At 41.2% G+C, this 25,067-nt stretch overlaps 1 protein-coding gene and 1 long non-coding RNA gene across 2 annotated transcripts; one reads left to right on the forward strand and one right to left on the reverse strand.

Moving 5' to 3' along the window:
- Nucleotides 1–1,569: 1,569 nt before the first annotated feature.
- On the reverse strand, nucleotides 1,570–19,779 carry AQP1 (aquaporin 1 (Colton blood group)). Its single transcript, XM_014873706.2, has 4 exons — nucleotides 19,338–19,779; nucleotides 5,176–5,340; nucleotides 4,972–5,052; nucleotides 1,570–3,478 (listed from the first exon to the last, which is right to left on the reverse strand). Exons 1-4 carry the CDS (start codon nucleotides 19,725–19,727, stop codon nucleotides 3,299–3,301), a joined length of 816 nt encoding a protein of 271 aa, XP_014729192.1. The 5' UTR covers nucleotides 19,728–19,779; the 3' UTR covers nucleotides 1,570–3,298.
- Nucleotides 19,780–20,003: 224 nt separating this feature from the next.
- On the forward strand, nucleotides 20,004–24,438 carry LOC106851604 (uncharacterized). The gene is made up of 2 exons (XR_015798687.1): nucleotides 20,004–20,223; nucleotides 23,310–24,438. It is a non-coding gene; the product is annotated as an uncharacterized LOC106851604 (long non-coding RNA).
- Nucleotides 24,439–25,067: the final 629 nt, after the last annotated feature.

Consider the following 25,067-nt stretch of genomic DNA (forward strand, 5'->3'; position numbering starts at 1 on the left):
GGGAAGCATCCACCCTTTTTCATCTTCACTCAGAGGATGCTGAGGCCCCAGCACAGGCTGCCCAGAGAAGCTGTGGCTGCCCCATCCCTGGATGTGTCCAAGGCCAATCTGGATGGGGATTGGAGCAGCTTGGGGAAGTGGAAGGTGTCCCTAGGCGTTCCTAGGGTTTGGAACTAGAGGATATTTAAACTCCCTTCCAATCCAAACCATTCTAGGATTCTATGGCCTTTTCCTGTTAGAACGAGTGAAAAATGCAGAGGTTTGTGCCTGGGGAGTCACCAGGGCACAGACAGGCCCCATTATTCCATGGATCAGGAGCTCTCAGTGCACACATCACAGGAGCTGTTTGAACAGCCCTGTGCCAGGCTTCCTTTGTCAGGCACATTTTGTTGAGTTTCTGGGAGATCACATTTGTCCACTTGACATTTGTTAGTGGGTTTCGATGCTTGCTGCTTCATGCCTTTAATTCCTTCTCTGGGTATGTTTCAACTATTTTAATGAGCTGCTGATAACTTTGAAGGGTGCTTGTCCAACACAAAGCAAAACCATTTGTGCCAGGAGTGGAGGCAACATTAGCAGTTGTGGCCTGAATCCCTGCTCTCAGTTCAGGGTCTAAGTACTACAAAAACACTTCAAAATTAAGCTTCTCCTTCTTTAAGAATGGAGGCGTTTAAGCCTGGAATTTACCTTAAATACTTTTCATTTTTCCATTTAATTTTCTTAAGAGCTTTACTGTAAATTGTTTAAACATTATCACTGTAAATACAGGGTCTAGTGGAAATAGTCCCTGCCCAAAGCAGGGGATTGGAACTAGGTGATTTTCGAAGTCATTTCCAACATTAAACTTTCAATGATTCTATGATTCGACAAAATACACCAACAAATCAGACTTTGTTTACTTTGATTTGGGTTTTTCTTATTTGTTTCTTCACTAGTGAAACAATCATTGTATGTCTTTAATCTATTTAATTTATTATTTTAGTGATCATAAGCTAGAGCAGCTAAAATGATGCAGTCCTATCACAGCTCAAATGGAAAGAGTGGCTTTTGTCTTCACAGTGTTGGATTTTGAAGCATAAAAAAAGAAGCAAATTTCCTTGCAAGGTGTAGACGAAGGAACAAATTGTGAATCTCACATTTTCTGTACCATTAACTCTTAAGCTACCTGAAGTTTGTCAAAACAAAACTATTTACTGCAGGTGAGTTCTGCAACTGTTCTGGCTCTGTCTCTGGCTGAGAGATTCTGTAAGGCAAAAAAGGGTTAACTGGGAGTCAATGGAGGCAATGGGATAACTGCAGATAAAATTGGATAAAATTCTAGAAAGTGGGTACAAGATCCTGGTACTTTGCTTCATTTCCAAGTATAATTTGGAAAAGTTCACTTCCAGATGAGGATCTGCTTTGCTTTCCATGAAAACAAAGAACATTCCTTTCCCTAAAAGGCAGCATCAAGTGAAGAGTGGAAAAGTAGAAAATGGCTCAGTCTTACAGGTGGGCACCTGAGAAATGGTGGAGAAGATTAAATTGCATTATATGATAAATTAAAAATGAAGAATCATGAACAGTTGATATGTTAGCACAACTGATTTTGTTTATTTTTAAACCACCCCAAAATCCAATCATGCTCTATGTACATAGGCAATACATGGGATAGCACACCAAATGTAGGCAAGAAAGATAAAATATATTCTGGTTAATTTTGTTGGTGATTTTAATTTTTATTCTTTTTTCGTTGTCCATCTGCTCAAGTTGATTAAATGATCCAACCCATACAGTTTCCTATGCCAATCCTACCTCACCTCCTAATCCCACACTGTCTCTCAGAGAGGAGAATCCATCCCATTACCTCTGGGGGTTTTTGCTGAATGCTGGAATGTGCTGATTTTCTGTCAGTTCCTCTGGGCCTCGTTTCTTATGGAAAACTGCTTAGTGCAGAACAAGTATATCAGCACGTGTCTGCTTTAACTATATTCTACAGTTAGTAGGTAAGACCAGCTAATGCTTTGGGTAACTCAGGAAATCATAAGTAGCACACACACACACACAAATTTAAACAGAACATAATCTTCCATGTCATTTAGAGTGTTAATTTTCTTTCTTGTTTCCAGTGTTGTTTATTTCGCTAAGAACTGCTGCAAATCTTTCCACTTGTCTTTATGCTCTTATTTTCTTACAAAACAGTACACTAGGCTTTCTGTATAAAACATATATATAAACATTTATATATATATATATATATATATAAAAACAAAGCAACCACCCCCAAAATGGACTAACAGGTATGTATTTGTCCCTCATTAGAAAATATACCATGTGTAAATCTGTTTGTGGTCCCTGAATGTCACAGAGCTGGCTATTGGAATGGGGTCAGAGAGAAAGAAAGGGCACTTCTTTTCTCCTTGTTTTGCTTTAAATCACAGGATAAATTACACAGAGTAGTCACAGGAACCATCAGATCCTGTTTACACACTGGCACCACATCACTCTTGCTGCCATTGTGGTTGCTACTCTCCAATTTGACTTCTAGTTATTACTTCCCAGGAGTTAATATATCTATATTTTTTTTTGTCGCATATATTCTCCCCTCACAAGCAACTGAATGCAGGATCAGGGAAAATGAAACACTAGAAAATCTGAAAGATCCTGTGACTCTGGAAATTCTTACCCTGGTTAACTTTTCTGACCCTCTTTCTCAAAGATGATCAATCATTTAGGAAATTATGGGTAATTTCACATAGCAACTAATCTTTAGTCACCTTTCCTTCCTCAAGATGCTTTTGGACACTGATATGAGACTGTTTTTTTTTCCCATTCATTGCTGGCATTAGATGCCAGCCTTGCATTTTTTTATAAATACTGTTTTTTCAGGTGTAAGGCCTCTGTTATTGATACATGAGGTTCTCTGTCCTCAATATCTATTCTTTCAGGATATAAACTGGTCATTGGAACTGCTTATCATTAGTGAGTGATGTGGCAGGAGAACCTCCCACGCTAAATACACCTCAAAATTGGGTGGTACCAAGGGAAGGGTTAAACCAATTTATTTAGGTCATGACTTCTCAAAATAAAGACTCTGTAATTAAAAAACCCCAGATATAAAAAATGCTATTAGGACTGGGGGGAAAAAAAAACAAAACAAAAAAGGGAAAACTGTATTGAATTAAAAAACCAAAGTACTGCTTGCTGGTTTACAAAGAGTCTATAACACTGATAAAATCTTCGGAAACCAATGTGCTGCTTTTTTTTTTTTTTTTTTTTAACTTCTGTTTTTTTCCCCCCCCTCTCTCCATGCTCTTCTTTATTTTGGCTTCATTTCAACCCGGGAGTTCATATCATCCCCTTCCAGGTCATACTCTTCTACTTGGCCACTGGTCCACACCTTCATGCGGTCGGTGAGGTCGCTGGTTCTGGGTGCCAGGATGAAGTCGTAAATCAGGGCAGCACTTGCTCCTCCAATGATTGGGCCAACCCAGAAAATCTGGAATACAAATCCGAGTCATTGCATCAGCTATTTCTGCATTTGAAGCTCCTCTGAGGATTCTCACCGTGAAATTTGCAGTCTATCCACCTGAATGTTTACTCAGCCACATGGAATAAAAGCAGGAATTTGTCACCATGGATTGGTGATAGAGCCAGAAGAGAATAACTGTGACTGTGTTGTCAAGTTGTGATATTTAAAATCAGTTACCTTCTGCTAAAACATCTCTGGTACTCTGGATAGAGTTGGCAGAGGAGCATAATTTGTAAAACAACAGGGCATTAGTTTCCATTCTCCTATTAAATTCTAGTGATAGGTGAATTTGAAAGTCACACTTAACAAGGACCTTATTAGGGGATTAATTTACCACTAGATGCTGCTTAGCTGGTGATATTGCTGTGATTGAACTGGCCTAACCACTTAAGAAAATTAAAATTTAGAAAGAGAGGTAATAAAAGGATTTTAGTAGACAAGTTGATTTTGTTAGAAATAACAGAAGATATTGAAGACTTTGCAGGGCCAAAGCACTACCGAGGCTGAAAACTTTTATTCAGCAATACCACTATTTTAACACAAATTATTACCTCTATCTTCTTCAATCTCTACAAAGGATAATCATTTTCCTGTTAAATTCTGAAAATATCAGCTCCTCACTTAGTTACTTCCCTTTAGTGTCCTAATAAAGTGTTCAAGTGGTAGACACTTCCAAAATTTCCACAGTGTCCCCCTTTTATGTTTTACTCTTTAGATTAAAATGAATCCATATCCAGAATTTTCACAAGCCCATTATATTACCATTAAATATCCACCTGTGCCTATGCAACTTGCTGCCAAAATTGTCAGTAGGAGAGTTGGAACAAGCCTTCTTTTATATATTCAAGAACATATGCTCATTTACAACTTTATATCAGCCTTCTTTATTGAGCTTTGGTGAAATAAGTAAATCTTTGTGAAGAACCTCATTTTAACCACATTTAAACACAAGGAATAATCTAAAATTTATAGTGTTTCCAGAGCACTTCTCCTTGAAAGCACATAAGCAGACACTCAGCTTGAAGATGCTGAACATTTTATTAGCTCCTAGATATTTGATGATCTATTTCAGTTTATAAACCTGCTTAAGAATCTTTCTAAATTGCATTTTACCAGATTAAGCAGTGGCACTTTACAAAATTAGTTTAAACAATAAATACATAATACAGGATTCTGTGTAATAAGGCTTAAACTATTAAAATGTTGGAAATAAATAAATATTAAGGGGAACAACTAATGAAAATCTACTGTATTACTTTGAGCACAGAGCCTGAGTGAGCCTGAGGACTTTTTGTTTGCCCGAGGCTGGTCAGGATTGAAAGGAGAATATTCTTTGTTACATGAAAAGGAAATGCCAACTCTGTGACTTGCTCCTAATGATACGTGTTGAAATGTTTCTGATCTTGTAGGTTATGTGTTTTCAGAGCCTCTTGTGAGTTAAACAAATTTATTCAGCTTACCCAGTGATTTTCAAAGTTGTTGGCGATGAGCGCTGAGCCAAAAGATCTGGCTGGGTTAATCCCACAGCCGGTGTAATCAATCTGGGAGGGGGAAAGAGAACCAGAGGTGAGGCACAGACAAAGGTTCCCCATCATCCCCCTGCCTTCACTGGCCCACCCCGAGGTGGGGCATGGCAGATAAAACCTCTGAGAGCTCAAACTCACAGCCAGAAGATGTCCCAAGGCAACGGAGAGACCAATGGCCAAAGGCGCCGATCCCGAGACGTCGTTCCTTCTCCGGTCTGTGGTGGCCAGGACACACAGCACCAGCTGGAAGGTGGCAATGATCTCAATTCCCAGCCCTTGGCCTGCATTGATTCCCTCTGAAAGCTGCATGGAGGCAAGAAGGAAAGTGTTACTTCATATTCCTGCACGACTTCAACCCATGTGACAAAGTTCTGCAGTATCTAATCCCTCAATATAAAAATGCACATCCATTTTCCTTCTTGGCATTCCTTTTGCTGAACAGGGGGGAAAAATAGGAAGGAATAGAAAAAAATGAAGAGAAGTTAGTTTTGAAACACTCCCTGCTGTACTCAAGCCTAGGCATAAGCAGCTTTTTTTGATCCAACCTGATTGAGTGGTTGCTGCTTCCAGCCAAAGTGAACACTCAGCCACTGGACACAGTGAGGGTGTAAATGATCTACATGTGACAAACAAATCAGCCAGAGAGTCACCTTCAGCAGAGTTTATTTTTTCAGAAGTGAGCTGTGGTGCCTTAGGACAGTCACTCATTGCTTCAGGGATTTCCACAATAATATTAAGATATTAATATTGCACCTATGCTATGAATGAATTGCCTGAAAATATGCCTTTAATGCCACTGGAAATACCCTGAGATTTCCATGGAGTTCATGTGGGACTGGTGGATGTGACAGAAGACCAAAAGTATATAAAACATCTCTAGATATTAATATTTAGTCACTGTAACTCTAATATGCACAGATAATGGTGTAGTCAATGGAGATGAGATCAATTCACCTGATGAAATGAAAGGGATCATTTGAAAGCTGTGTCTTTTTTTTTTTTTTTAGATCTCATTTGACTACAAATAACTTAGACACCTAACTCAGAGGTGAATGACTTTTTGGTGTCTTAGACTCAAACTGAGTCTCATTTAACTTCTTGGGGATACATTAAAAAAAATTCCCAATTTAGGAATACCAAGGGGCTGATGGGAGTGCTTCGATTTCCTACTGAAGTAGATTATCTAGAAAAACTCAAACTGTCAGAGATAAATATTCCAATGGTATTATTAGTCATGCAATCAGCAGAGTTTCTTGTAAATGCTGCAGAACACATTGAAACCATGGTGATTCACATAAATGGACATTACAGAGCTGAAATGCTGTCATATTTCAGGAGTACTGCTAAAAACTTGCACCTAACAAGAAACCATGGAGGTAAACCATTCGATGCTATAACAAGTTTTGAGTTCTGCTCTTAATTTCTGTATTCAGTGGTGTCTTCATTAAGTCAAGGCAAGTCTGTCACTGAGCTGAAAATTTTGATGTTAAGCAGAAATAGCTCACTTGCATGGATGGGATGAAACATGAGCTTGGCCACAGGCCAGAGAACTGAGAATGTGACTCAGAGTAGGAAACAAACTCTGCAAAACTTATATTAATTTGTGCTATCAGTAGCTTATCACATCTGTCAGAGCCCCTGCATTAAAAACTGCTGGGTCATACATGGCAAAAAACATAATTACATGTTATTGTGACCTGCCCAGAACAATGAAACCATGGGAAATCCTCCTATTAATCTGATTTTTGTGATTTATGCCCTCATTTTCCCAATGCTAATATTTGAAAAACCTTAAAACTTAAAGATGGTTAACTGAAATATTTCACTTTCCACAGATGCTGTTCACATTTCTTGTTTATTCTCTGTAACAAAGTTTAATATCAAATTCCTAAGCAATGAAAGTCATTCCTCAGCATAAATCTGATTTTTAAATCCTGCTAATCTGAAACACTAATAATGTATTTTTATATCTTGTTATTTAACATGCAGGAGTGATATCCTCTGAGTTGGAGGTAGTTTATCCACAAGTAGAAGGGAATTCTGGTTGAAAGGATGAGTATTTTGGTTCCTTCAGCATCCATAGAGTAGAAACTGAAATCCACTAATAAAACCTTCATCATTATTAGGACTTACATGTGGAAAGTGTGAGCCTGATATAAATGCATCCATATGAGATGCACTGAAAATTGCAGGAAATTCATGTTTGATATTTCTGAATTAATATTCTATTGCTTTTGTAAGTTTTAAAAATAAACACTTTTTTTTTTTTTCACTGTAGAGACAATGGGACTTTTGTCTTTCAACAAATTAGACTTCCAGTGCTTTTCCTCTTATCAAAACCAATATAAGAATCTGAACTGCATACCCTCTGGAAAATCTTACCTCACATTTGGAAGGCCAAATGGCCAAACTTAAAAGCCAGTTGTCTTAGCAAACAAGTGACTGATGTGCACGTGCCCAAAAGCAGATAAGAAACCAAATTCTTTTCTATCATAAAGCAACCCCAGAGAACCTCAGCTCTGATGTATTGATGTTAGCATTTGACAAAGCCTTGACATTTTAAAAGATTAAACACTGGCCAGCCATTGGGATTTCCCTTCACTTAAAGGGCTTCTATAAAAGAAAACAAGAGCAAAATTATTCTTTTTATTCTTTAAAAACCTGTGATAATCCTTATATTGGAGAGGCGGAAATCATATTCTTCCTTTCCCTCCAGGAAAAACACATCCTACAGCTGACGTGGCTTGAGGTCATTCTCCCTGCTAATCAACACTTATTGATGGGCTGTGTGGAATCAAAGAAAACCTGGAAATATCATAGGAAACCTTTTGCTTTCCTCCAGCCGGGTAATTTTACACTGCCTGCCAGGATCGTTAAGATTCCACTGTGAGAGCAGGGACTCTGGGCCATGTTCCAAAATGGGACAAACTCAGGCAAACCTTGGATGTCCTGCTTTGCTGGGGCCTGTGGAAGGTGTAAGTATGATAACAGAGCATTTATTTGCCTCCTTATCACAGCTAAATTATCACTGCAGCAGCAGCCTGGGCCATCCATGGTACACAGCACCAGTGCTCACCATCCCAAGAACACCCCAGAAATGCTTTAGGAAGGGAATAGGAAGGTAAATTCCCTTGTGTCAAGTTAAAATGTACATGTGCATGTTCATATTTATATTTATATCATCCTTATTCACAGAGGATTTGCAAATATTACCCAGATAACATTTTGCACCTTTTGACCTGCTGGTTTAAGGTCTTGACAGAACCAAGGAGGCACAACCAAAAAGAGTTTGTCATCCTTTGCTTGTATTTCCTATATGTTATTCAGGTTTTTAAGAAAAGCTTGAACTTTTGTAGAATATTTTGTAGTATACCAGACTCCAAAAGCTTAAGGGTTGTCTAAGCTTAATCTGAATTTAGTAGGAAGCAGTACCACACATTAGAGACCTGACTAAAAATCAACAGCTGTTCTTTACAGCTGCCATTCTGCTACTGAGAATATCCAGAATACAAGGTGACCAATATATCTGGTTCCTAAATAGACAAAATAATGTTTTGAAACAAGACACAGCCACTTGTAGTGCAGTGTTGGGGTGAAGAGGACACTTTCCAGTGACCTGTATGACTGAAATGCCTTTTTCCCTGCACTGGTACCCACAGGGTATGTGGGCTGACACTGCATCTTATCCTTGATGTAGCTGCTGGGAAATCTTTGACATCTTTTCTTTGCAGTCCAGTAATCCTCATTAAGGTAACAGAAAAAAATGTCAGAGGGCAGAGAACAGCACAGCAACCCCCTGAGCTTTTCAGGCTTCAGACTTGGGAGACTTGAGGAGTGGATTCAGTGCTTTAAGGAGCCAAACATGCTCTAAGGGGTTAAATGAAACACACAAGCCCATATTAATCTCCAAGAGAGTCTACACAGACTTCTTTCCCTTTTATGTTCACATGAATAATTCCACTAAACTTCATTTCTAAGTCAGTGTTTTGACAGAAGAAGCACCAGAAACAGATATCAGAAATGGGCTGAATCACTGGCAAGATGTGAGAGCTATCTGTGAACACATTTATCTGATCAGCTGAACCATCCTTGGCTGCTTTAGCTTGCAGTGAGTAATTCCCCCTCCCAGACAAGAAGCAGAGCATGTAGACACCCCAAGGGAGGTGCATCCTCCTGTGAGCTGAATTCCACCACTTCCAGCCTTAGTGATCCTATGATTTATATTTTTTTCCCCAGTTCACTGTGAATCTGAACAAGGTCGTGGAATAATAATCTACTAGAATTCAGTAAATGTACAGAAATCAAATCTTATTCAGAAAACTCCTGAGATGCAACTGGAAACTAAGGAAGCCCTGAAGGCACAGTGACTCAGGAGACATTCAGAGGAGGAGTGTTAAACCCCAAAAAGTGTTATCTGGACAGGAACATGAGAGCAATTAGTTGAGAGGAACACCTGCTTCATGTCTTAGGAAATGGGCAGTGGCCACATCACTTCCAGCTCTCCATATCAGACAGGAGATGGGAACTACAGAATTTGTTTCCCAGAAGTGCCCTTAAGTGCCATGTTTAGCTGTCTGACTCCCACAGCAATAATTTGGGCAAATTAATGGTATGTTTTCTTTCCTTTTGATTTTTTTTTTAATTTTTTTTTTGTTTGTTTTCAGGGCAGGATATTTATGAGTTGTCCGCCTTCGGAAGAGAAATGGGGACAGGAAATTAAACTGGCCCAAGGTAAACCCCACTGTGTACTTCTCTAGTGGCTTCATATTTTTCTCATTACGAGTGAAAGCAGACCAAGTTCAAACCTGTTTCCCGTTATATGGATAAGACACTTTGTTATGCAAGGTGGTTCCATCACATGGAGCTGAGCTCCATCTCATCCAACAAACCCTTAGCCCTGGATTGGAGCTTCCAGAGCCCAGCTTCCTTTCATATAACAGGGATTAGTTTCTCATTGTTCCAGAAAAAAAAAAAAAAAAAAAAAAAAAAAAAAGCCTCTGGAATTGTAGAAGTCTATTTTTCAGCAGGGCAATGTCAGCTTTCCCCATTCGTATGAAACACCAGAGCAAGCCCTGCCTGCTGGTGTGGTTTTGAGGGAGACAATTTAAGCCACAGCATTTTTAATGGTGGAACTTCTCTTCCTTGCATATCCTCACCATCCCACCTAAATTATTACCTTTTCTCTGCCATGGCAGACATTTTTCTTAAAATTAGCATTTTATTCAAGTAAATTCTTGCCATCTTACAGCATTTTCTTCTTATAGCTTAGAATTTCCCTTCTTTGGCTTTCCTTCTTTTACTGAATAAAGAAAACTCTTCACAATAGTTCAAATTGTTCATTTTCTCTTCGTCATCCCCTCTTTTGAAATATTAATCATTCTTTTTTATGCCAGCTTCCTTTCATTTAAGTGTTTGTCTGGCAAAGTTCTTTAATGGGATGTTCTACAAATGTAATCTCAGAAATCCATCTCCCTGCTTCCCTCCAAACCACATCCCACTGTCTTGCCTGTCATTTTATTTGACTTTTCTTGCTCCTTCAGCTCCAACTCTGTCATGAAAAGAACCTGATGATTTCTGTATTAATAACATACCTTTATTCTACTGGAAGTCTATCCCACATCTCCATAGCTGTAAACCATCCCTTGAGTGATAGTCAAAAATTGATTCAGAGACTTCATCCGTGGATATTTAACTACAGTTATTCACTTCTACCCTTGCTATTTAACAGTATCACTCTGAAATGGATGTTTCTATGCCCATTAATTGAGTATTAGGGATTCAGGGAGTACAAAAGTCTCATTTCTTTAGTAAGGAGAGATAGGCAAAGATCTAAAGAGTTTCACTTAAAATTATATGACAGGAGCACTCAGAAGCTGCTTATGAATTAGCTTTGGATCATATCCTACATCAACAATTGAAGCATTCAGCAGAACCTGGGGACAAAACATATTGTCCTCTGCTAGATTATCTTTCCTATAAATACAGCCTTAAGAGCTCTAAAGGGGACTCATTCAATTCCCAAAGCAGAAATCATATTTTCCGTTCTTTAGGCAGCAGACACCCTCCAGGAACAAGGCTAAGCTCCCTCCTCCCACCCTCTCTGCAGGCTGAGGAGAAATTATCCAGGGCTTTATGTCATAGTGCCATGGAGAGAAAGAGGGGAGAATGATTATTATATTAAACCAGAGCACAACAATTTGTATGCCAGACCAAGACAGGCAGCAAAACTCAGTTCCTCTACAGGAGTTGCATTTAGCACAGCTGGTCAGACAGACAATTTTTCTTTTTTTTTTTTTCACTTTTACATTTTTATGTGCCTCTGGGAAAGTTTCTTGGGAGAAACTTTTTTTTTTTTTTTGGTTAAATGTTGCTGCTGAGAAATAAACAACTTCTATTCAGAGGATGAGGAATTGTGAGGTTTTGTATTTTTTTTTCTTTACCCGGCCAAACCTAAGCAAATAGTTAATTTTCTGTAATAGTTGAAGCACTCATTTATACCACAGAGCTGTTCATTATCTCCTCTATTACCAGCCCAGAAGGAGATAGATAGTATTTTAGTGGGGAATTTTGGGCATATCTGAATTTTGAGACAAATAGGATCATCCTTTCTATGTTGTTACTGGAATAACACCTGGATTTGCACAAACCTCACACTATGGTTGCTGGCAATTTCACCAAAGTAATATTCATTTTATATTCCTAGACAAACTCCAGCAAATCTGTGAAGTTCTCAAAATTTACAAGCCAATCTCGTGCACAGCATTGAAAACTTGGCATTTCCATGGGGTTATAAACCAGCTCTGAGCCTGTGCAAGGCATTTCAGGAATTGCAGGAATAATTCCAGCTCCTCCTTCATTTCTCCACCTCGTTCATCGAGAAAGATGTCCTAACAAAGGAAGGAAAAGGGGCCAAACCTGACCTTACCCATTCCAAACACAGTCATCAGTGCCCTCAGGAGCTGTGCTGTGTGTGTGTGTAAGGAAATGTGCCACATTTCTGCTCTGAAAGCATTCATTGACTCCCCTTGGCACAGAATTAGCATCGAGAGCCTGGAAAAGTTCAGTTTTTGTGACACCTCCCAGTGGTTCCTAGAGAGGGGATGCACAGGACTCGTCCAGGGAAGCACCCAGAGGATTTCTTCACTCTTTTCTAGTCTATGAGTTGTGCCTTGCAGAGCTCTCAGGCCACATTTTCGCCCTCCTGCTGTTTATAGTTTCCTGCAGGATGCCTGTCAGGGGCTGTATATTTGATTTAACAGGTTGCTGTTGTGCCTCAGCCTCAGATCTCCTCGGCTTCAATGAAGCTGCAGCAGTCAAACACCAGCACGGGCTCTGCATGCCAGGAAGAGCAGCACTTCCCCATCAATCACATTTTGATAAACACTCAGGGCTCAAAATGTTCCCAGCCAGGCCAGAAAAACCTCCAGGAGACAATTGTGGTACCAGGTAAAGACGCCTCTTTTATTGAATTCTCTCGATTAAGCTGGAGAATGGACAAATAATCAAAAATGTACTACTGACCTAAAAAAACAGGCAATTTCCTCTGGAGACAAACAGGAAATTTTCCAAGGGCTATCTTTTCTTCCTCTAGTACTTGTGATGTGGTTTGGTATCCTTGCTTTAAAAATGCTTCACTTAAAAATATCTATACAGCCCAGATAGTGATATCTTTTAGGATTCTCTGATTAAAGAAATGTTATTCTCAGCTCCTTGAAGGTTTACGTTATCTGCTAAAACTCACAAGTCCTGATACAAAAACCTAGATTTTTTTTCTTACCATTGCATCAGTTTAACCAGAATTAATCCATAATATTCATTCTCTTGCCGTGGACATTTCCATTTGTTCTCAGGCTGTGGTCCTTGCCATGTCAGATCTTGGTTCAGAACCCACACCTACTGACAGATATTTTTTTTTAAACTCTCCAAGTAATTTAAACTAAAAATTGAAATTTGGATTTATCTCATCTGAAGAATCTTTCAGTCCATCTGTCTCTGGTGTGTGAGTCTGTTTGGGGGTGTGCAAACAGATAACACACAGAACACCCAAACATATTTGGTATAATCAGAGAACTTTATAGAAAGGAAACCAATTTTAACTGTTCATTGACCACTCAGGAAGGGTGGTGGCAAAATGAATTTTACTTAAATCCTACTTAGTTTGACAGTTGATCTAACACAGGAAAAAATCATTCTCTGAAAAGCCCAGCATGACTCCACTTATATTACAACATCAGTAATATACCAAATTAATAGTGTTTTTAGATCTATGGCAACTCATTGTTTTAAACACCCCTATGCACCCCTTTCAGGAATTTCAACCATTTCTAAGTAGAAATAAATGAAGAGAACCTTCAGTTTGAGCCTGCAGAGCATTTCCAAATGGTCGTCCTCGGATCCGCTGGCACGAAACCCACTTTGATCTCCTCTGTTCTGGCACAAAAGGACTGGTCTGCAGGAGGAGGAGCACCAAGGGCCTCTCCTTGTCCCAGAAATGGCCATGCTGCTGCATCCCTTCCTGCTCGCTGCCAAAATCCTGGGATAAGGCTCTATTATTAGACAGGTGCTAAGCAAATCTTCGCAGAAATGAAAATCAGATAAAAAGCTCTGAGATAAGGATTAGAGCCAGAACCCCAAATTCTCTAGGGGATGGGTGATAACCATCAGGTTTATATCTCAGCCTTATGTTTGTGCTGTCAGTGTGTGAACTCATTAAAAAGAGGCTGAGACCGTGGCCAGTTTTGAGCAGGTGCTTTTCCTGTGTCCCACCTGACCTGCCCAGGGCCTCTCAGTACAATGCTGGCAAGCCTTAAAAGCCCTCTGCTGCAAAAAACTGACTGTGAACAATGAGCTATTGTTGTGATAGTCTTTGTTAAGAAATAAAAATCCCAGCTCAATGTCATGTACCGGAACCATTTTACTCATTTAAAAAAATGCAGCAGCTGCTGGTCCCCTGTGAATGTTTGAGTCCTCAAACATGCAGATGTCCCAGCAGAGGCAAGGTTGGCAGGAGAAGCCTAAACTGGATGAAAAATAGGCAGAGCCAAGGCAGAGAAAGGGACAATGAAGCTCCTCACTGTCCTAGACTTGAGAAAGGCACGATATATAATCTGCATTAAAAGAAAAAAAGGCATCCAAGGATTTTTCAATACTCTCTAAAGGTCAAGAACTCAGCTGCGTGTCTCGTCCATCCAGCAGCACCTCTGGAACTGCAATTTTCCACAGTGACTCAGAGGAAAAGCAGCATCACTTACTCAATTGTCCCCTCACACTGTCAAGCTCTCAGTTTATTTTGGATGTTCTTCCAACTGGAGCCGGCTTTGTTTAATTGGAGGTTGGAGAACGGGCTCGTAGGGCGCGGGCACGAGGAGACAGGGAAATCACAAGGCAAACACTGAGTCATCCAGGGCAACCAGGCAAGTCCTGCTCCCCATGGTGAGAAGGCCACTGGTGTGGATCAAATGTGGGGAGTGTGGTGATTCCCATGGAGAATCCCCTCTGAGACAAATTTCTAAAAGATGGGGAACATCCAGTGGGGAATATCATGATAAACACTTCAATGCTGACCCATGAGCACCATTAAAAGGTGTGGCAGGTCTCAGCTACACAAAAGGGAATTCCACGTGTTGGTGCAACATTATGTTTGCATTGGAAATGCAAATTGGGAATTTGTTGGGAGAAAATTCACCAGCATGGATGCCCTAGAGATAAGATCATGTGCAGATGATAGGGATCCACATGTCTTATCACACCCTATGCTCCATTCCCCTGGACACAAGAGATTGTTCATCTTCCCCAAGTAGCAGAATAAGGCTGGAGCTAGGGACATGTAGACAGTAAAGGAAAAATAAACCTAAAAATCTCCAGCACTGAGGTTCCAAGTTGCTCTGTTGCTGCTGGATCACAATCCAGCTAAATGGGAGTAGTTATGGAAAGAGGACTCATTGCCATCACTGGAAGTGCCCAAGGCCAGGCTGGAGGGGGCTTGGAGCAACCTGGCATAGTGGAAGGTGACCCTGCCCATGGCAGGGGGTTGAATCTCTAAGGTCTCTTCCATCCCAAATTATTCCATGATTCTGTGGTGCTGTGGTGTGCTTTTGGTGAGGTTGGAAGGGGTCTCAAAGCAGCAGATTTTGGCCTGGTATGAGGAGTCAAAGACAGCCAAGGCCTCCTTTTTCCCTGGCCTTGAGAAATCTAGAGCTGGACACGGGGTATTTATCCCCAAAGGACATTTCACCCTTGGGTGCACCAATTCTGCCACTCCTGATTTGGGGAGCTCCATGGAGCAGCAGAGACACAGCCAGTCACAGCAGAAACTCAAAAGGTGTTCCAGCAACAAGTAACTGTCCATACTCAGGAATAGTATCCATATGAATATTCACCTGTCTTAAAATGACCCCTGAATGCAGTGACCACAGATCTCCTCTGGCTTTTCCAGAGAGCTCCTTAGTTACATAAACAACATTTATCAGTCCACTGGGTGTTTTCTAAACCCAAACCCTCCTATTTGTTATTCTTGGTTGTTTTTCTTTTCCCTTTATCTACCCGAGCAACGTTACCTTCAGGGCTGTTTTTCTTGCCTACAATTTTTGATCCACTTATAACTTTTAAAATAATATCTTTCATCATAAACTCAAAGGCTGAGTTTTCAAATAGTTTCCAAATTATAGCCCCAAGAGTTAGGGGACACATTTCCTGGCACTCTCATCACTATGCCAAAATACAGAAAACTATAAAATTGTGAAATTTGTGAAGAGGTGTCTGCATTTGTCACAAAATTATATTTATATACACCTATATATTTAGTTCAGGTTATTGTATATGTATGTCTATAGATAGATAGATAGACAGATAGATACAAAAATATAAAATAATCTGAGCTAAAGAAATTTTCTGAGCATGTTTATAAAAGTTTGATAAAAGTTCTTTAGATAAACATTGTTTAACAGCAAATATTGTGTTACTTTACAGCACAGAAGTCTCCTCTCACCCCTCTTTCCTGCTTGAGCTCTTTGTTGGTCATTAACTGCCTGTGCTGAGTAGTTTGTTCCATTATCCAAACTCCAGATCTGTCCTCACCAGACAATAGCCAGCTCTGCTGGCAGATGAGTGCATTTTGGATCTGGTATTCTCTATTCTTACAGATTTACCTAATGGAAATTTGTAACATGTAGTAATTCAGCTTCCAAAAAAAGCTACAAGATGATGCAAGGAAAAATATTTAAATTTTTAGAAGAGCAAACACACTGCATACTCCTCTTCCAGCTTCTCCAATTCCTAAAGTTTTTACTTTGGAACCCACAGCACTACTAAAACATATTGGAAGGTTAAGTGTCTTAAAAGGATTCAGTAATCTAAATACATATCTGAGTGTTGTCCAAAATGTCATACTCAGGACCAGCCAAAGTAACTAAAAATAAATCTGTTGTCTTAAGCAAAGTTTGGATCAAAATCCTAATGTGTGACTGGTTTGCTTGTCTTAGTGTAAACCAGACCTTAATCCTGAACATGTTAAAGGAACATCCTGCATTTCATCCTCCCTTCTTTCTCCTCAGCCTTGTACTGTCCATGGCTGGGTTTTGTGCTTCAGTTCGTTGTGTTTCCTTCTTTCCCTTTGTGCAATGAGAAACACATGGATTTATCCCGCTTCATTCTGGATACTTAGCTGAAGCTTCCAAGCCTGGAGTGTCAGCATGACAAAGAGGAGCTGGGTGTCTCTGGAAGCAACTCAACACATCTAGAGGTTGAAGTGCCTCTCCTTGTCTCTCACTCTCTGTGGATTAGAGAGGACCCAGTGGAAAGGTTTGGTCCCTCAGTGCAGGACCTGCAGCCAGGCAGGAGAAATCCGAGTTCAGGCATGCAACCCCACCCAGTATCCACTGGGAACACTGGATGGCCACTCACTCCATTACTCTGCCCCCAGCACATTTCTCCTATAAAAAACATCTCTCCAAAAGCACAGCAGGGTCAGAACAGAGGACAAAGCCACACACATCCAGACCCCTTTCCCAACCTTGTCAAACAAGCAGCCCTCTCTTTCTTTCTATTCCTTTTCTGAGCAGGGAATCCACACCTCCTTATCCACAAGAGGGGCTGGAAGACAGAGCAGCTGGCAGGGATGCCAGCTCTGAGCCTCCCCTCCTTTTCCTCAGGTTAAAATCCATAGCAATAAAAGCAACTCTGTGGTTTCTCCTTGTCAGCTCTTTGCTGAACGAGGCACCCTGGTGCTGTGGTTTCAGGATGTGCCCCTTTTGAGATCGGTTCTGCATGAGCACAGCCCCTCTGCTGCTGCTCCCCCATGCCTTGAGCTCAGACCCTGTTCCCCCTCAGCCCTTCCCTCCCCAGGCACTCCAGGCTTGTCACTGGGAAATGAATGGACTTCCTTTCCTTTCCTCTCTAGTTCTTTCTCTCAAGGGAGAAGAACAGCTGCTGCCTCCACTAACCCCAGGGGGGTCTCCTCACTGCTCCTCCAGACAGAACATTTACAACTGGATGTGAAAGAAAAAAGAGGCAGAATTCTGAATATTTTATAATGACAAACAGTGAGACCAGAGCTTTTAGAAACTATATTCTCTGTTATTCCATTGCACAGAAATTGTTGATCAATTTGTAAAATTTATATGATGGAGACTTAACCCTGCCTGGTTTTGCCTTTGTAGCTTGAGGAGTTACTAACTGAGGAGCAATAAAAGCTTCAACCCAACTTTCACAAATGGCCAGGTTTAGAGCTTTGGTTAGAGGAAGGAACCAGTCATCAGGATTTTATGGAAGCAACAGGGAAAAACCAAGCTTAAGTGCTACCAAAACCAGACCTCCCGTGTTTAATGGCAGTTGGACCTCTCGAGGAAACCACTTGGGCGGACACACTGTCCCATGTGGTTGAGCTGTTCCCTCTGTCAGTGGTTTCAGAGGAAAAGATCACGTATCACACTGGCAGCCAGAGCCTTCTGGAGTCAATAAAGTTATTTGCTCTTCTTCCCCAAAATGTTTTGAGTTAAGCCATCAAAATTTCCAAAGCGCTGGCAGGATGGAATTGCTGCAGGCACCAGGAGAGAGGGAGGTGAGCAGCCAACTCAGAGTAAAACAAGGGTGGATGATATTGAGCTGCCCAGGAATCACCTTAATATCAGATTTGATTCTGGTTTGAGAATTTACTCATGTTTTGAATTAACTATATTGTCAAATTACGGTATGCAAAACCATATTGCTATTTTGCCTAAGTTATTTCAGAAGAGGTGTTGTATTTACAGATTTATGTCCCAAACACACTGTGACTTCAAATGGGCAGAAGATTTCAAATTAGCTCAATTTGCAAACTGCAGTCAGAAATATTCTGCAAGAAAGGGACCAAGGAAAATATGTGAAATACTTGTTCTTAAGAGATCAGGTCAAATAAGTGACCAGGAGGAATTTCCATTTATAGCACTGTGTGTCCTGCAGTGGCTGTAGAACTGCCTCTGACAGTGGGAGGATTTCAAGTTTAAAAGTGTATTTATCCCTTTTTCCCTCCTATTATGCTGCAACAACAACAGCAAAATGACATTTTGAGGAGGAGGAGCTGTGGCCAGGCAGTTTTTAGGCAGCATGATGTGAGCATCAGGCTGGGAGAGAGCTGGAACCTGCACCCCAATTACCTGTAGCTGCCTCATATTTTCCTCCAGTCTACACGTGAGAATTCAAGATTTGTCCATTTTTTGCCCAGAAATGCACAGAAAGGGATTCCGTCAGGCAGGATCTGAGCACTCTGCCTAATGCAACAGGTACTGCTCACACCTTGGGGATGGGATTTCTCTTGCTGCACAACTCTCTCTGCTCCCATGGGTATTCATTGCAGCCATCACCAGGATACACAAACCATTAAGTGCTGAAAATGAGCCACACGCACAGAGGCCGAAACAACACTGGTATATGCACATTAATCAGCATGTCTCCTTAGAGACCCTCAGGACCATGAAAGGTCATAAAACTGCCAGTGATTTCAGTCTTAAATTGGCATCAAAAGCTACCTTTCAGCAACTTGGATGTACAAAACTGAACACAATCAAAACTGATCACAACCAGAATGTCCTAAAGCTCCAAAATGAGGGTGGGGAGGAAGGACCATCCCTATGATATCCTGATTATCAGTCCAGACTGGATTCTCTGCTACAATAAACAGTCAGGCTGCCCGAGGTCACCAGCACCAACAGAACCCCCACATCTTTAGTAGATTACAGGTGCTACATGTCTACTCAATTAACAAAAAAAAAAAAAAAAAAAGAAAAGAAAAGAAAATGAAGGAGGAATTAAAAGTTTCTACTTACAGCATTAAGCCCCAGGGAGTTTCCTGGGAGAGAGGAGGTGACTCCCGAGAGAATGGCTGTGGCCACCACTGCCCCCAGGCACTGGGCGAGGATGTACATGAGAGCCTTGAAGATGCTGATCTGGCAGCTGAGCAGCAGCCCCAGGGTGACAGCAGGGTTCAGGTGTGCCCCACTGATGTGGCCCACGCTCTGTGCCATGGTAGCAATGGATAACCCGAAAGCCAGAGAAACCTTCACGTTGTCCTGAGACCTCGTCGATGTTTTGTTGGCCACCACGGGGAAGTTGAAGCCCAGAGCCGAGCCAATGCTGATAAAAATAAAAAGGCTCATGGCCAGGAACTCGGCCACCACTGCCCTCCAGAAGATTTTCTTTCTGAATTCACTAGCCATCTTTCCTCTTGCTCTCTCTCTCTCTCTCCCCTCCTCACTTTCCCTTCTCCCTCTCTCCCTTCCTTTGCCTGATAATTTTCCTTTGAGGTCTGAAGAGAAATCTGGAGGAAAAATACAGTCCTTGGATTATTTATAGGGCTTTGGGTGGTCTGTAGGAGGGAAGGGGTGTTGCACAAAAGGAGGAAAGAACATCTACATAGATGCTGACTGCTAGATTGATGTAAGACACTGTTTGCCTGCCAAAGTTTTTTCTTCCTTTTTTTTTTTTTTTTTTTTTTTTTTTCCTTTTCCCCTCCCTTCACAGCGTTCGATCTCTGACGCCGTTTTTAAGAGGCTTTTTTAAATTCTTGGAAAAAAATCTTTAGGAGAGCCTCAGGAATTTCAGCCTCACTTCTTTAACTCCTGTGTCATCTTTCAGCGCATGGGTCGGAACGAAAGCTTTGATGGGATTTCTGTCTGGAGCTGAAACAGAAAGCAAAGTTATCAGTGCAGGCTGGTAAGTTATTCACGCTCAGCTTCAGCGGCAGCAGATAACAGCTGAAAGTAGTAAATAAGACTGACAGCTAAATCCACACTCCAGAGGCTTCAGTAGCTCTGTTTTGTTTGAAAAAAAAAAAAAAAAAAAAAAAGGCAGAAATGTCCCTTCTGCTGGCTCTGTGCACTCGGAGCTGTTCTGGATGCCAAGTCCGGCTGCTGTACGGACACACTTGGATTTGCACAGCTCACACGAGCTGGTGTTCACTGGTGAGGGATCAGTTCTAATCTCTGTGAAAATCTGCCACAACACTGTGCTAAGCCGGAAGCTTTCAATGCATGTAATTTGGATGCCGAGGATGATTTTTTTTTTTAATTTATATTTTTAATTTATGTCATTTCTTCACTTTTTTTTTTTTTTTTTTCTTCCAAGCACGGAGGCGCCTGGGGGTTTCCCCAGCCTTCTCTTTCTGACTGGTAGGGGAAAAAAAGCCAATTTTGGGGGCTTCCTAGCCCAGGTCCTGCAGTGAGAGCCCATCTCTCTCCACTGCTGAAGGTCAGCTCAGCTGTCCTGGCTGTCGCCAGGGAGACTCCGAGCCACAGGACTGGCCAGACAGAGAGACAGAGCAAGGGAGAGGGGAAATTACATGCTTGGTTTTGCAGACAAAATGAACCTCCCGGCAGTGCCAGAGCCTCTCTCAGAAGGTCTCAGAGCCTGGTTTTACCTCCGCGGGGCTCGGACACACGGCTCAGATTAACCCCTGAGCTCTCAGATCCCTCCCTGCCTGCTCCAGCAGCTGCAGGAGTCTCCAGCTGCGAATCCCGGGCTTTGCTCTGACTTCAAACCAAGGAAAATCTGTTCCAGAGGCAGGGAGTGACTGCCCAGGCGCAACTCTTGAAGGATGGGTGTTTAAAAGCAGCCTACTTCTCTGCCTCCTCTTTTTTTCTCTTCTTTCTTTAATGGTAACATCCTCTGAATTGTACTTAAATTAATTCAAGGCTTTTTCGTTTGGACAATATGCCAGTTAGAAGGAAAAAATCAAATACACACCTGGATAGTATTAGACAGCCAATAAGGGGTTTTTTTAAATAGATTTGGTTTTCAAAAGATGATTCAGTGCCAAAGCTGAAAACAGTTTAAATAAAAACCCAGATGCCTGCAGCTTGACATCTCCAAGTTCTTATTCTTTCTAGACATCAGATGTTCTTGATTTTTCGCATAGCAAATTTTATTTCCTTTTTGTTTTACGATACACTTACACAACAGGACTGTACCAGTGAAAAAGGAAAAAGTAAAGAAACGGGAACAAATTAATTACTGGGTTTAACCTTTTAATTACAGTGTGACTTCAATGAGGAGCCATATGACAGACAAATCAAAAGTCAAATTTAGCCAAATAGTGGAACATTATGGAATTTTAATATTAATATTTTAATATTAATATTTTTTAATACTAGTTGATTCCTTTTGTATCCTGTCTAGTGGAACTTTTAATTTACTGCAAACGTTATCTGAGACAAAGATCTTCAGTGTTCAGCTTCCCTGGTCCTTCCAAGAGGATGCCCAAGACCCAGGCAGGGCATGTATCACACACCTCAGGGCACTGAGACAGCAGAGCTCTGTCAGTAGTTTGCAAGAGTTTCCATGTGTCCCAAATTGGCTTCTGTGGGGTGGAGCTGCCCAGAGAATCACCCATATCCACAGGAAACTCCCTCTTTACTCACCTCTTCCTACAATTAGGAGCTGGATGACCAAGCCACCCCTGTACCAGTGCTGATAAGGTGAGGAAGAACCTCTCCAAGGAAAACTTTCAGCAGGTGGGAAAACAGACTGGGGAAATATTGCAAAATGCTCCCCTGATTTCTGCAGTGTCCTCTCAGCATCCCTGACTGGCCTGTGCCAGAGACAGGACACCAGCAAAGCCACACCTTTATGTGAACAGCACAAACATTAAATGCACCTCAAGAGTAGCAGGTTGGGCACCACTTTGGTGTTGAAGCCGTTGGTCACCTCATACTTGTATTTTCATCCTGGGACTCTCCATTTTTCTCTTCATAAATGTTACCAACCTCTCTTTTTATATTTTGGAACTTGGTGCCACAGTAACTCAACAAAACGGTCGTTCAGACTGAAAAGAAAAGAAAAATCTGAAATAAATGAAAGACAATAACAGGGAATACACACAAATAATAGAAAAGAGACAGACTTTTCCTGTGCATAGGAAAACTGCCAAGTGAGGAAACAGAAGGGAATGGCAACAAAAGAATAAAAATAGAGGGAATTGTGGACAAGTTAAATTGTACAACAGTGTGAGTGTAATAAGGAAAAAGGAGAGAGAAAATGTGAGTAGAGAAAGCACACATCAGTTGGACTTCTTCAGAAATGTCCACCACAACACAAACCTAAGTGGTGCCCAACTCATTATGTCAATTTTCCAAAAACCATGTTACTCAGGCTGATGGCAAAGACCCCAGTGCTTGGTAAAGTAAACAAAGTACACTCAGACCTCAAAATGACCAGAAGCCCCCCCAAAAAAAAGATTGATATGTAATTTCCTTCATATCAGATAAGCTGGGGTTTGTGCAGACAGCTTTTCTGGGCATGGTTTTAGCTTATGCACCACACTTGAAGGTGGGGTTTGGATTTTTCTAGAAATAGAGATAATTGCCAAACTTATGTCAGTATTTAGAACAAGCAATTAAGAACAGATCTGTTGAGAAGAAGAAGGAAAAAGGAGCTTTCTAGCTGAGGGGTGTTTCTTCACAGATGATTTAGACCAGAGTATTCCCAACCTCTCTTTGATTTAGTTACACTAGAGACTAGAGCTGAGTGAAAAATCAAGCTCACAGGAATGGGGTTTTCATTGCCAAGAGCTCAGGACTGACTCCTCCTTTGCATGAAACAAATCAGATTTTGGAGGGCTGTAGCACAAATGTCCCTTAATATTTCATTCAGAAAACAGATGTACTTGTTGAAGTGGCAGGCTTTGTTCTGTGATCCCACATGTCAGATTGCTCAGGATTTCTGCTTTTTGAACAAGAAACAAATGTCAGTGACTTCAAATTTGGTCTTGGCTAACATGAAATCTCTGGGAATTTCCCTCTTAGGTAAAGGAACAGTCAAAGTCTGCCCTTCAGTCTAAGGGCAGAAGGAATGAACATAAGCCCAGCCATCAAATGATTGAAAGAACCAGGGGAAGTTCAGCAAAATACAATTACTCTTCTCTTTACAACAACTACACTGTGACCCTGCCAGACGAGTCCTTCAGCAGGCAAGCAGCAGTTCTTGGAAAACTCTTTTCCCTCCAGTTTCAGACAACAGAAATTCCCAGTTCTGCCCACTTCTTTCACCCCTCTGAGCCATCACCACCATGGAGAACAGCAAAGCCAGGGGATCCATGTGTCCTGCCCAAAACATCTCAGAAATGGGAAGGAGCTGAGCACTGCTGGGTGGAATGCAAACATACAGAAAGCTGAAGCTCACAAGTGGAGTCTCCTGTAAGAATAACACTTAGAAACGTCAACAGATTTGCACCAACACTCAGGAGCTGCTTCCTGGGCTCAAGTCACTTTCTGGATAGCAGCAGGACCCCTCCATGCTGCTGATGTTAAAAGTACAGGGTGGAAATTGAGCCAAGGTAAAGATGCTTGGAAATTTCTCTGCAGGAGCTGCCTGATCACAACCAACAGCCTCTTTGCTACAACATTTCCCTGTTTCTGGTCCTCATTCTCCTTTTGGTTTTTGTTCTTTTTTTTTTTTTTTGCCCTCCAGACCATAGGAAAACAGTAGAAGAGAAAAGCTTATCAGTGAATATAAAATGGACAAGATCAGTGTTTGTACAATTAAATTAAAAGAAATTCAATATCAGCAGAGGCTGATACTGACATCACAGACCAATTTAGCCCAGATTGATATAAAAGATGATTTAAGATTTGTTTTCTCTTGAAGAAGATTTTGAAGGTATCTGAAGAGGAAACCACTCATGAATGTCCTCAGAGAATTTGCTTCCAATTTCAAGTTGTTCTCTCCTCTGAGAGCAGAAGACCCCACTGGACTTCCCAAAAACATCTATAATGCAGTGAGAAAATTTTCAGCACAGCAGAGTTTTTCATCACAAAAACAACAAAGCCACATGGGTGGCATTTGTCCCCAGCTGTAAATATCTCCCATGAAAAGGGCTGCTGCTGCTCTGATGTCCTTTGCCTGCCCCTCAATAAATGTTCATTGTGAGCATTTTCAGAGTGTGATCACAGCTTTTGATTTTAGACATTTACACTGCACTGCCTCCATTTAAACCAACGTTTTAGGCTGCCTGGGCTGCCTAGCTCCAGAGTCAGCACTTACCTTTCTCTGGAAATCCTGATTCTCTGGCCATGAGAGCTGCACAGCTGCCAGTGACAGAACTGTTATTACCCTTTTTTTGACACTTCTGGGACGTGAAATAATAAAGATTACTATCTTCCAACCCAGACACAAAAGGAAATTTCCCAGACAACTGCTAAACCAGCCTGCATCAGGAAGCAGAGTTGGGTTTTTTTTTCTTTTTTATTCCCTTGTGCCACAAAGTTTGACAGCAGCATCACTCCAGAGGATGCAGCATTGTGGACCACAAAGTCTTCACCACTGCCTTCTCTCTGACACATAGCATGGAGTGCCAGGGAAAAGCAGGGAAAAGGAACAGAAAAGTTGTCTCTCATCAGGAGCATCTTCTGCCAGAAGGCAAAATTCAGACAAATTCTTCCAAACTGGGCATTTTTTTTTCTCCCCAAGCTTTTGCTGGAGAGAGAAGCCACACACTCTGCTGATAGCAGCAGCAAACTTCCAGCAGCATAAATATATTAATAACTGCCCTTCTCATATCAGTA

Source organism: Sturnus vulgaris, chromosome 1, assembly GCF_052056855.1.
Source record: "Sturnus vulgaris isolate bStuVul1 chromosome 1, bStuVul1.hap1, whole genome shotgun sequence".
Taxonomy (NCBI): domain Eukaryota; kingdom Metazoa; phylum Chordata; class Aves; order Passeriformes; family Sturnidae; genus Sturnus; species Sturnus vulgaris.

Bases quoted from the DNA above. Each gene is read 5' to 3' on its own strand.
- AQP1 (XM_014873706.2), bottom strand. From the start codon at position 19,727: ATGGCTAGTGAATTCAGAAAGAAAATCTTCTGGAGGGCAGTGGTGGCC. The intron at 5,053-5,175 runs GTGAGTTTGAGC...TCCCCCTCCCAG, and splicing joins CCTTGGGACATCTTCTGGCT to ATTGATTACACCGGCTGTGG. The intron at 3,479-4,971 runs GTAAGCTGAATA...TTTGTATTCCAG, and splicing joins ACAACTTTGAAAATCACTGG to ATTTTCTGGGTTGGCCCAAT.